This window comes from Xenopus laevis, chromosome 7L (assembly GCF_017654675.1).
Source record: "Xenopus laevis strain J_2021 chromosome 7L, Xenopus_laevis_v10.1, whole genome shotgun sequence".
Classification (NCBI taxonomy): Eukaryota; Metazoa; Chordata; class Amphibia; order Anura; family Pipidae; genus Xenopus; species Xenopus laevis.
The window spans coordinates 3,849,442-3,862,446 of NC_054383.1; the positions used below are offsets into that span (position 1 = coordinate 3,849,442).

Here is a 13,005-nt window from a genome sequence, read left to right on the forward strand (position 1 = left end):
TCATCTGCTTCTGTTGACATTTTGCCCTACTATTTTCAACTTGTCCTACTGTTACTATCTACCATTTTTGTCACCATCTTAGCCTCCAGTCTCAAGCTTGCCTTTCTGTCACTTTCTCTACTATCTCCATCTTTCGCTTCTGTCTCTATCTTGCTCTAGTGTTGTCATCTTACCCAACTGTTTGCCTTTGGCTCTGCTCTCTGCATCTTGCCCTACTGTCACAATCGTGTCACCTACTTTCTTTGTCTGGCCCTACTGTCACAATTTTGCCCTATTTTCTTCATCTTGCCTTACTGTTTCCAAGTATTGCTATATAATATCTTGCGCTACTATCTCCATCTTGATCTATGATCTTGCCCTACTGCATCACCATCTTGTCTTCACTTCTACATCTATGCTGTAGTCTCTATTGTGTCCTATGTCCTCTATCATGCCCTATCGTCTCCATCTTACCCTACTGTCACAATCATGCCCTACTCTCCTCATTTTGCCCTATGGTCTCCATCTTTCCATACTGTTTCCATATACTAATGTCTAGATATTGCCCTACTATCTCCATCTTTACCATCTAGCCCTACTGCATCACCATCTTGTCTTACTTTGTAAAGCTTCTCTATCATGTCCTACCTCTATTTTGCCCCACAGTCTCCATCTTGCCCTACTCCGTCTGGTCTTATTTTCTGCATTTTGCCCTACTGTCTCCATCTTGTCCTACTAGACCTGCTATCCCACACTACCTACAACTGCTGCTCTTTAGGGCCCAACTCAGTGTGTAGACAGGCCCTTCTATTGGACCCACTATTGATAGCTCTGCATATGTTTAATTTATATAGAGGCAACATATCCTCCTTACTGAATAGAGAACATTTAGTTACTCACATGCATTTCTGTCCCAGTAGAATTTACATTCAATACTCACATGAATTTCCATATTGCATTAATCAGTGAATGATGATACACAGCTAAAACATGAATTCCGCTGCAGGGGATATGGACCCTGATTTAATCCTTTGCCTTTATGAATGAGGCACCTGAAATAATCTGATTAGGATTCGGTATAAAGGTTTATCAGTTGTTGATAATCAGTTTTCCAAGTTATAGTGCCCCTTGCTCTACCCATGCCCTTCCCTATGGTTATCAGCTATCACTAGGGGAGGCAAGTTGGGTCCATAAATTTGCTAGTAGACTGCCAATTTAACAAGATTGCCCAACTTGGCTGCCAATGTCTGTCTGATTACAAATACAATGCAATGCAAATTAATCTCCCTTGTGGTTTATTGTGCCAAAATGACACACGCTATATTTTCAGAGTATGTGCCAAATAATACATCCATGCTAAATGAAGAAAAATTATAATAATAATGATCCTATCCCAACGTATTATCAGAATCTTTTCACAAATGGAAGTATGAGTGGATGATTTTTCCCTTTGTGTAAAAAGATGATATATGACCCCAAAAAGATGATTTTGTTCTCCAATTCTCCCCATTGATTGACATGTGGTTGGCCCTTAGCCAGACAATGGAGGAGCAGCCATTGGCCACGCATTCACCCTGTTTGGGACCCCGTGGGATATGGATCAAAAGTGCTTCATTTAGCACATCCCTTGGCAAATTTTGCTCAGACCCACTGATGTGGTGACCATGCTTGTCCCCGTGCAAGTCTATCACAAAGAGAAAAAGTATGTCTATCCCTGTTCCGGGGCTTGAGTTATATGCAATGCATGCGGACATGGACTCTCTTTCTGACCCCACCGTAGAGACGAATAATGTTTATGACATTTCATGCTCTGGAGTCTTCATTGTTCCTGGAGTACTTTTTTATGTTCCCCCCACTGATGCACAAGATGCATTGCTTGTAGAAGCTCACCAAACGATTCTGTCCTAGTTTAAATGCCATGCACACAATCACCATGCCCACCACGGTATATGCAGAAAGTAGCAAGAAATAATTTGGGTGTTTGGGCATAATATCCCCAAAGCCAATGGTAGTGAGAGTAACGAAACAGAAGTAAAATGCATCTATGGTTGTCCATTCAACTTCCCACAAGGGAAGAATGAAGGCCCCACACATGATATAAGCCACCATCACTAAGACAATTAATATAATTGGGACATCCAGCTGGTCAAGTCCTTCTCCAATCTTGTCAAAGTTTTGCATGGCGAAGTCACTGGGGGGACATAAATCCAGATCTGGGCAGGAGACGGACTTTTGTTGAAGGCCACTTTTTAGGGGCAGTACAGTCTGATTCTCCTTCACAATGATCAGCTCAAAAATGTCTATGTTACGCATCTGTAGGTACTTTCTCTTCACTGAGGCTTGGGTCTTTATCACCTCAGTAATATTTAATGGTTCCTTCATTGATACTCTGCTGTCCATAGTTTTTAGCAAACTTGACTTCCCAGAATGCTCTTTCTGAAGTGAGGACAATTTGATTGGCTTTGGCTTGTGGCATAAATTGTTACAGGACAAGACAGCATGTTTGTATATCCCTGATAAGAGTCTGGCCAATATATCCCCCAGATCAGCCAGCAGTAAGAGCATAAGGGGTATACCTACTGTAGCATACACCATGCAGGCAAGCTTCCCATACATGGTGACTGGACATATATGGCCGTACCCTGTGACAAGGAAGAAAGAAGAACCGATTGATTAATTATACATGGAAATGCCTGCAATAAAAATAACATTGTTGTACAAGTAAAGTCAAGTTTACACTGACTGATTGACCAAACCATAAATGGCAACTTATGGTGGTCATAGATAGCTAACTTTGTCCCTCTGGACCAATTTGGCAACTTATTTAGCCATGTGGGGGGGGTCCAGCCCTACAGATATCTATCTGAAAAGTGGGCCGATATCCATTTGCAAAGGCCCCACCGAGTACATCAGCCCAATTGGATTGACCCTAGGGCCAATTATTGGATCCGCTCAATTTGGCTCAGTGTGTGGGTCACCAAGTGGGGCTTAGATCCACTTGTTTGGTAACCTCACCAAATGAGCAAATCTGACCATGTATGGCCACCTTAAAGCTTAGTGGCCCAAACTGAAGCATAAAGTTAATCAGTCAATGGAATGGTGATTCAGTCACACAGGTGTTGAGTATCATTCAACTTTCACATAAGTCCACATAATACAGTTCAGGTTCTATGGCCATTTTTCTTAGCCAACATGGCACAGTTCAGGTTTTATGACCTAATTCCTCAGCTTCTAGAACTTGACTTCCTGGCTCACAGGATACACACCTCCTCAATCTATAGGTGGACCTTCAAACCCTATGACCAGGCTGTAGATAAGTAAGAACTGTTGATAAGTAAGAGTAAGAACTGATAAATCTTCATCAGCTGGACCTTAAACACACAGACTTATTACCTAGGTCAGGGCTGGCCTCTTAGAAGTCCTTAGCTTGGATGTCGTCCTCCAAACTCTTCTTTATATGATATACTGCTTTTGTTCTAATCTTCTACACAAGTATGTTGTCTGCCAAATAACCAGGTCATTACATGTAAAAAAACAAACCTGTCCTAGATCGCTACATGGCTTATTGGTCAAAGTTTTCACCAGATCTACAACCAAAAACTGGCTCGACAGGTTTGCTTTTACTGTTCCACTGTAGGACCTTCTGACTGGATTAGCCTGGGGTATGCTTTTCACTTCTTATTTACCAGCCTTAAACACTAACCCACTGATAGTGGCTGCCAGTGTTGATCACTTACCCACAGTGGTAAATACAGTACAGCAGAAGAACAAAGAGCTCATGAAGCTCCACTGCTCCTCAGGTTTCTGCAGCCATTCCCCTTGGACATCCGTTATGATGGCCTCTCTTGCCAGTTCTTTAAATATCACAGGGGCCGATCCATTTTCTAATGCGGTCACTAAGATTATCAATGGGCAGAGAAAAGAAAGAGAAATAGGGGATGTTTAGATGGTAGACATGTCTATACAAAATGGGCCACAAGACAACTTTCCTAGATCTACACAAAGGAGTAAAGTACTTCTATAAGGGAAAGATCATAGAACCTCCAAGGAACCAATAATATGGAAAGTTTTGTTTTCAAATAGTTTGTCACAGTGCCACTCTTTGTGTGTTTCAAAGATAATAACACAGTGAAGGCAAAACATGCCTAGATTTGAGGAGCACCTAAACCATCTATTTCAGGTACCACACACTTACCCATCGTTCTGCTTGATATTTAGTAAGGAGGGTGCTTAAGGACTTGAAGTTGGCTACCCAGAAGAGGCTCAGAGAGTGGTGTTGTACTGGTGACGCCACCTGCCTAGTCCTTGGGAATCTGGTAGATCTTTTTTCAGTTCAGAGATACCTTTCTCTACGACTGCATATAAAAATGATATTCATTAAAGATATTTGCCTCCAAACATGCTCCTTGCACTTCTCCCATGGTTGTGATAAACACCAATGCACTTGTGCTGCCTCTTTTCATATGTCGTGGCTATTGACCCTGGGGGGACACTGGAGATACCACCTTGGCCTGGCAGTAATTTCAAGGTTGAGAGTAAGAGGGAATGGAATGATGAAGAGTGAGGCAGAGAGGGGAGAGAAGGGAAAAGAAGATGGGAAATATTAAAGGAGAACTACCCCCCTGTACGTGCAGCGGGGCTCGAGGGCACCATCTTCCACCGCTTCGTATTCTTTCGGGGCTCAACACCAATTTGAGCATGCACAGTTGAAGCTGATTCCTAAATTGGCCTAACCGCACAGGCTCCCACAGGCTTTGTGTTGGTGTTGAGCCCCAAAAAAATATGAAGCGCCGGAAGATGGTGCCCTGGAGCTCCGCTGCTCTGTATTTTAGGGTCGGATTTTTTTAAGGGGTTGTTTTTTTACTAATGCGCAGAGAGGGAGGGAGAGGCAGTTTGGCAGGCAGTTTAGGGGGGCTTTTGGTACAGAGGTTTAGTTCTCCTTTGAAAGAGAAAGGGGGGAGGGAAAGGAAATAAAGTAGAAATGAGGAAGGAGAAACAGAGAAAAGCAGAAAAAAGGTTGAAATGCAAACAGTAACATAACTAGCACTGAGGGGGCCTCTGGTGCCGGAAGTGCAACCGGGCCCCCTGTTCTGGATTTGGACAGGCACAAGGCTCCAATGGGCCCAGAGGGGGTGCAGGCCCCGGTGCAATCGCACACTCTGGTTGTTCCGCCACTGAATGCAAAGAAAGATATTCATTATAGAGGGGAACGTGCTGGATATTAACAAAAGTAGGAAGTAACCAATATAAGAGGAACACTCAAGGGACTCATAGGACACCCCGATATCCCTAAGATCATTTCATTAACATCAATTAAATACCCCCAGAATGCCAACCAAAACCCAAGCACCTCTACTTCAGGGAACTACCAGACCATATGAATCATGGTATATAATTTATATCTTCCGTATCCCAGGCATCTACACCCACCTACAGAATGCAACCAGGCTGTGTGCCCAATACTCTACCATGGGGACCTGTTGTGCCACACCCACCACATAATACACCAAATGGTGCCAATATTTGCAGCAATCGTCTTCATGAGAGAACTCTGCTCAAGGGGAAATGCTTCAGTGCAGTTGGTCACCCATAATATCCCCACTGTTTCAATTAAGAAAGCTTAGGAAGGCAAAGAAACAGCTCAAATGTTAATAATGAAAAAATGGTGAAATTGGGACCTAACTGTCAATACCCTAGGCCAACAAACTGATGCTTTATGTTGCAGTTCACTAATGCATGGCTGGGGTGGTGCAGGTTTTGCCGCAGAAGATGGCAGCATTGGAGCAGATCCCAGTGGGAATTCATTCTGTCATTGGGTCCATGGCTGGTGCTGGATGTGCAGCCGCATGAAACGCGTTGCCACTAGAATTAATAAACGCAGCGATTCTGGGGAACAGAGAAAACAACACAGGGAAATGCTTTGGGAGGGAGCTGCCAACTTACCATTTTCAGCAGAGCTGTTTTGTGCGATCATCCAAAGCTTCTCAAGAAACTCCTCAAACTGCGGAATCTCTTGTTCTCTGGAGCCCTCAATGAAGCAAAACATAACAGCCCCAATGATGCTGTAGAGCACCAGGGAGCAAACCAGGCACACATGGGGGAAGGAGATCCAGAAGGCCTGCAGGCATTTCCAGGATTTGCCCCGGTGAGATGGGGGTCCCTGGGTCATGTTAAAGGTCTTGATCTTTGAGAGAAAGTCTCCCCTCCGCTCATCACCTTCTGTCTTCATCAGGAAGAAAAGCAACTGCCCCGTCCCTCAGGGTTAACAACCACCAACCATCGACATTCCCACAGAGAAGAGAGTGCGGCTCTAATGCAATTCTCCTAACGCTGCACTTTCCATAGACTTTGTAATGCAATGAAGAGGCACAAGCAACAGCGTCCCAGTGGAGAGGCGATGAGAACCTGCCAGCAACACTTAAAGGCGAATAATGTATGAAACTGTCTGCTCTTAGCAACTGCCAGATTTTACCCTGGGATAGGAGCTCCCTGTTTAAAGGGGCATTCTAAAGGATAACTGAGTCTTGCATAATTCATGCTCTTTATTAGCTTCTCTTGCTGAGTAATACACTCATGCTTAACTCTGCTTCAAATGTAATTGGTACTCTTCTCAGTAAATAGTATGGCAGCTCCCATTTATAATGGTAAATATAAGAATGAATGCACTGTTATACAGATAGCTAGAATCTCAGTTGCCAAAAAGCAGGACAGGACTGTTGCTTACAATGGGGATCAGATAGGATCTGTGCAGCCACTGGGACAGAATGTTCTGTTATACAGATAGCTAGAATCTCAGCTGCCATAAAGCAGGACAGGACTGCTGCTTACAATGGGGATCAGATAGGATCTGTGCAGCCACTGTGACACAATGTTCTGTTATACAGATAGCTAGAATCTCAGCTGCCATAAAGCAGGACAGGACTGCTGCTTACAATGGGGATCAGATAGGATCTGTGCAGCCACTGGGACAGAATGTTCTGTTATACAGATAGCTAGAATCTCAGCTGCCATAAAGCAGGACAGGACTGCTGCTTACAATGGGGATCAGATAGGATCTGTGCAGCCATTGGGACAGAATGTTCTGTTATACAGATAGCTAGAATCTCAGCTGCCATAAAGCAGGACAGGACTGCTGCTTACAATGGGGATCAGATAGGATCTGTGCAGCCACTGGGACAGAATGTTCTGTTATACAGATAGCTAGAATCTCAGCTGCCATAAAGCAGGACAGGACTGCTGCTTACAATGGGGATCAGATAGGATCTGTGCAGCCACTGGGACAGAATGTTCTGTTATACAGATAGCTAGAATCTCAGCTGCCATAAAGCAGGACAGGACTGCTGCTTACAATGGGGATCAGATAGGATCTGTGCAGCCACTGGGACAGAATGTTCTGTTATACAGATAGCTAGAATCTCAGCTGCCATAAAGCAGGGCAGGACTGCTGCTTACAATGGGGATCAGATAGGATCTGTGCAGCCACTGGGACAGAATATTCTGTTATACAGATAGCTAGAATCTCAGCTGCCATAAAGCAGGACAGGACTGCTGCTTACAATGGGGATCAGATAGGATCTGTGCAGCCACTGGGACAGAATGCTCTGTTATATTCATCAATATATAGAATAATAATAATAATAATAATATCTTTCCTATTATCTTGATAAACAAGGTTAATACACTTTACCCGCCCAAGTCGGTCCCAACACAGACAAAATGCATTTGCCCTGTGGGGGGGGGGAGGGGTAGGTAATTGCCCGGAATGTTGAGACGTAAAGAACATAACACTGTATATATATCTATGGCTTACAGGCCCCAAGGGGAGACTGATCCACTTCCAGAAACTCCACATTTAAATGCCTGCACTTTAGCTAAAGTGACTGCACCTGTTAAATCCCAGAATATATTAAATATGAATGTTCCAGAGAGGTAACAGCAAGGGAGAAGGGAAATTACGGCCTTTTCTTTAGACCTGTGAGTTCTTTTGAACATATTGAAGAGCCAAGTCAAGCGCTCAAACAATCTTTCTTCCAACCACCAGACGGCGCTGTTTCACTGGATCCTTATCAGGTCTGTAATGACTCTTGGCACACTTTCTCAGTTTCCTGATGTGTTTGATGTAGGGCTCCTGATCTCTGTTTCCTGGTGGGTTCTTGATCTCTGTTTCCTGGTGGGTTCCTGATCTCTGTTTCCTGGTGGGCTCCTGATCTCTGTTTCCTGGTGGGTTCTTGATCTCTGTTTCCTGGTGGGTTCCTGATCTCTGTTTCCTGGTGGGTTCTTGATCTCTGTTTCCTGGTGGGTTCCTGATCTCTGTTTCCCTGGTGGGTTCTTGATCTCTGTTTCCTGGTGGGTTCTTGATCTCTGTTTCCTGGTGGGTTCCTGATCTATGTGGGTTCCTGATCTCTGTTACTGGTGGGTTCTTGATCTCTGTTTCCTGGTGGGTTCTTGATCTCTGTTTCCTGGTGGGTTCCTGATTCCTGGTGGGTTCTTGATCTCTGTTTCCTGTGGGTTCCTGATCTCTGTTTCCTGATGGGTTCCTGATCTCTGTTTCCTGGTGGGTTCCTGGTGTCTGTTTCCTGGTGGGTTCTTGGTCTCTGTTTTCTGTGGGTTCTTGATCTCTGTTTCCTGGTGGGATCCTGATCTCTGTTTCCTGGTGTGTTCCTGATCTCTTTTTCTGGTGGGTTCCTGATCTCTGTTTCCTGGTGGGTTCTTGATCTCTGTTTCCTGGTGGGTTCCTGATCTCTGTTTCCTGGTGGGTTCCTGATCTCTGTTTCCTGGTGGGTTCCTGATCTCTGTTTCCAGGTGGGATCCTGATCTCTGTTTCCTGGTGGGTTCTTGATCTCTGTTTCCTGATGGGTTCCTGATCTCTGTTTCCTGGTGGGTTCTTGATCTCTGTTTCCTGAGGGGTTCCTGATCGCTGTTTCCTTTTAGTCTACTGATCTTAGGTTTCCTATTTCACATTTCTCTATTGGTTCCCTCCATAGTTTCCCTGCTGCCTTCTCTTTCTTTGATTTATAGCGGCCTGAATTTCAGGTTCCCAGTTTTGCCTTTGCCTTTCCTTATTGGCTCCTAATCTGTTTTTATCTAATGGAATCCTAATGTCAGGGAGGGATCTTCATTTTTGGCTTCCTGATGTGCTCCAAGGTACCTACCTTTCAATGTAGACCTCTAATATCAGGTTATTTTTGGTGGAATCGTGTCTTCTGTCTTTTTGGTGGGGTCATAGCGGTGTAAATCTTGACATCTTCTTGGTTTCAGTTATTCTACATGGGCTGAACTCAAACCTCATTAAATGCCACTTATCTTACTAAAGCAACTCCTGGAGAGCCGCCATGTTGTTTTTGGTCAATAGCACATTAATGCTGAGACATAAGTTCCGTGATTGAATGTAATAATAGCTTGAAAAACACATTTCTGCTCTAATGAGATGAGGCCATCGGGGTAATGCACTACCACTAAATGATGTATTTTTATGCAGGTCTTCCTCTCACTTTTTCACATAAAACCCCACTTGTACATGAGCCTTTGTCCAGTCCAGTCATTATTAATATCAGAAAATCATACTTAAAGAACAAGTAAAGTCTAAAGAGAATAAGGCTAGAAATGCTGTATTTTGTATACTAAACATAAACATGAACTTACTGCACCACAAGCCTAATCAAACAGATGATTTATGCTTTCAAAGTTGGCCACAGGGGGTCACCATCTTGTAACTTTGTTATACATCTTTGCAAGACCAAGACTGTGCACATGCTCAGTGTGATCTGGGCTGCTTAGGGATCGTCATAAATTATCAATACAAGACAAGCTTTAGTTCTGCATGGCTGGGAAGTAAGGCGGGGGCTCCCCCTGCTGTTCATAAGTATGATTGTTTCCCTGCAGAGCAGTTAGGGACCGTCTGACAATTCCTATCCACAGCAGTAAATGAAGGGAGAATTTCACTACATACAGTCAGGTTTCTTATAAAAACGATTCACATTTTTTAATTAAAGTATATTGGAGATAGATTTATTTTTCATTAAAGAAAGTAAAAATGGGATTTTATTTTTTTGCCTTTACATGCCCTTTAATGTTATTCAGTCTGTGCTCCTAGAACTATCTTGTAAAGTCAACAGTCACCTTACCCAAATCTCCCCCAACTGGAATTCAGTCTGCCCCAACAGATACAACTCCTGCACCCCACTCCCAAGAGCTGTGGGCCCCAAAACCTGGAACTATAACAGGGTGACACCCCAATGTTTCTATATATCTGTAACCTTGTTATGAGCTAACGGGGCCCAGTCTGAAGGTCAGTTAGGGGGGAGATTTGGGGTGAGTGCTTATTTGTGCCCTGGGTACCCCTGGAACTATAGCAGGGTGACACCCCAATGTTTATATATATCTGTAACCTTGTTATGAGCTAACGGGGCCCAGTCTGAAGGTCAGTTAGGGGGGAGATTTGGGGTGAGTGCTTATTTGTGCCCTGGGTACCCCTGGAACTATAGCAGGTTGACACCCCAATGTTTCTATATATATGTAACCTTGTTATGAGCTAAGGGGGCCCAGCCTGAAGGTCATTTAGGGGGAGATTTGGGGTGAGTGCTTATTTGTACCCTGGGTACCCCTATTACTATAGCAGGGTTATACCCAGTGTTATCACAAAGCAATGCATATTTTGGTATCTCCAGGGTTGTTCTGTTCTGGTCCATGAGCTCTGTAGGAATCTGACAATACAAATGGAAGAATTATATACTATCTATGTGAAAGACAGATAAGAAACTGAGGAAGAACAAAACAATACACTCACAAAATTCATTCAGATCTGAACCAGTTATGTGATAAGAAACACCCGCTAGTTGAGACATTGGGGTACCACAAAGTTCCTTCTTGTGACAGCCTTAAGGTAAAACCCTCCAAAAACAAACTGCCTTATGAAGGGACAAAATGATTTTCTCACCCCAAGTATTTGGGAAATCTCTCATTGGATGACCAACAAAGATCTCAGCCAAAGCCTTCCTCTGCTAGATTCCCTCATTATAACGTTGCTCATCAGGTCATCTCCCCCCATCCTCTGCCTCTTCCCTCTCTGGTCCATCATATACAGAATTAATGATCTGATAATACCCAAATGCACTTCTGGCTTCATTTTCCCACCTGGCAGGCAGCCCTCCTGACTCCCATTTCCTTTGCATTTAGCCTCTGTCTTTAATTATTCATGGATATTGATTCCCTCTGACTTTTGGTTACTTCTCCATTCATGAGAGTCTCATAGACAAGAGAGAAAGCTGAGGGTCTCAATGAAGGGGCTCAGGGGCCGGGGATCATAGTGGGACTTGTAGTTTCATGTAGTGGACTGTGGAATTATCCATATTTGGGGGGGGAGTTAGGAGAGGATCATTAGGTGTCATCATTGTCTTTCTGCCGGTTCCTCACCAAATTGAGGACAATTAACCTCAAAAGTGAGGCAGTAACTGGGTGTTGGATGGTGTCCTGCAGAGATAGGAAACAGCCACTATTGGGGGTATTGTCTGCACCTATTGAGAGGACCCCATCATCCCCACGACCTCCTAGAAAGATCTCATGACCCCAAGCTATTTCATGGAGACCTAGACAAAAATTTGAGAACTGTGCCAGGCTCAGAGATGACGCCCCCTCCTTCCAGATCCCAGAAGAGCAAGGGCATTCCAGGAGGCACCCAACCCATCATGCAGAGAGGACTCAGAGAGGAGAAACATAATAATAATAATAATATAATCCCAACACACATTTACCCCGTTACCTTCTGCCCCTGGCACAGTCAAGCATTTTCTGTTCTAGTCAATAGCGGGTGCTGGGGATGAAATTTTAAATTAATAAAAGGGAGTTTTGTTTCCTTTAGTGGGGTGGTACTTTTAGTATGTTATAGAATGGCTAATTGTAATTTTTAATTTTTGTATTTTTTTAAAGAATTGTCTTCTTCTGACTTCTGAGTGTTCAAATGGGGGTCACTGACCCCTTCCAAAATGCTCTGTAAAGCTATACATTCATTGTTATTGCTGCTTTATATTTACTTTCTCTTTCTATTCAGGCCTCTCCTATTCATATTCCAGTCTCTTATTCAAATCAATGCATGGTTGCTATAGTAATTTGGGCCCTAGCAACCAGATGGCTGAAATTGAGAGCTGCTGAATAAAAAGCTAAATAACTCAAAAACCACAAATATTAAAAAATGAAAGCCAATTGCAAATGGTCTCAGAATATCCCTCTCTACATCATACTAAAGCTGGCCATTGACGCAAAGATCTGATTGTACGAATCGAGGATTCGTACGATTTTCGGACCGTGTGTGGAGAGTCCCGACTTTTTTCGTCCCGCGGAGATCGATTGTTTGGACAGGTTAAAAGATTTCTGTCGGCTGCCGATAATATCTCTGCGTGTATTGCCGATCTGACCATATCAGAAGGAGCTTTTGCCGGACATAACTTTCGTACGATCGGCTCATCTGTTCTTTTACTACTTTATTTGATCTGAAGGCATACCTCCCAACATTTTGGAAGTAAAAAGAGGGACAAAAATTTTTTTCCGCACGTAGCGCAGCAATTTTTTGACCACACCCCTTTCTGTGGTCACACCCCCTAATTACCATGTTTGTTTTAAAAAATTTGGCAGGTTATGAAAGTTTGAAAATATTTCTCCTTATCTAAACTGTGTTTTTGTGTCTCAAAATTGTTACAAAGTATCTTATTTGCACCTGTTAGCTGTTCTGGGCTCTCTGCTAAAAGCCAATTAAGTGAGAAATTTGTTTCTTTTTCTGGCTGTTCAGTGCAGAGAAAAGAGGGACTTTCCAGTACAAATGAGGGACTGCGGGTTGAGCTGTCAAAAGAGGGACTGTCCCTCCGAAAAAGGGACAGTTGGGAGGTATGCGAATAGTTAGTATCTTTGCATCTATGGCCATCTTAACAGTTTATTTAAAGGTGCAGAACCCCTTTAAAATGGATTTTAAATCTTAGATTGTATTGTAAAAAAAACAATGTTATGTTTTAAAAGTAAGAAAAATATTAAGAAAAA

The 13,005-nt window shown here is 43.3% G+C and overlaps 1 protein-coding gene across 1 annotated transcript; it reads right to left on the minus strand.

Moving 5' to 3' along the window:
• Window positions 1-1,184: 1,184 nt before the first annotated feature.
• On the minus strand, window positions 1,185-6,350 carry kcnk18.L (potassium channel, two pore domain subfamily K, member 18 L homeolog). The gene is made up of 3 exons (XM_041569990.1): window positions 5,923-6,350; window positions 3,717-3,875; window positions 1,185-2,621 (listed from the first exon to the last, which is right to left on the minus strand). The coding sequence occupies exons 1-3, from the start codon at window positions 6,206-6,208 to the stop codon at window positions 1,783-1,785; spliced, it is 1,284 nt and encodes a 427-aa protein (XP_041425924.1). The 5' UTR covers window positions 6,209-6,350; the 3' UTR covers window positions 1,185-1,782.
• Window positions 6,351-13,005: the final 6,655 nt, after the last annotated feature.

Coding starts and splice junctions, on each gene's coding strand:
- kcnk18.L (XM_041569990.1), bottom strand. CDS start 6,208: ATGAAGACAGAAGGTGATGAGCGGAGGGGAGACTTTCTCTCAAAGATC. Junction 3,876..5,922: donor AAACAGCTCTGCTGAAAATG/GTAAGTTGGCAG, acceptor TGATAATCTTAG/TGACCGCATTAGAAAATGGA. Junction 2,622..3,716: donor TACTGTATTTACCACTGTGG/GTAAGTGATCAA, acceptor TCCTTGTCACAG/GGTACGGCCATATATGTCCA.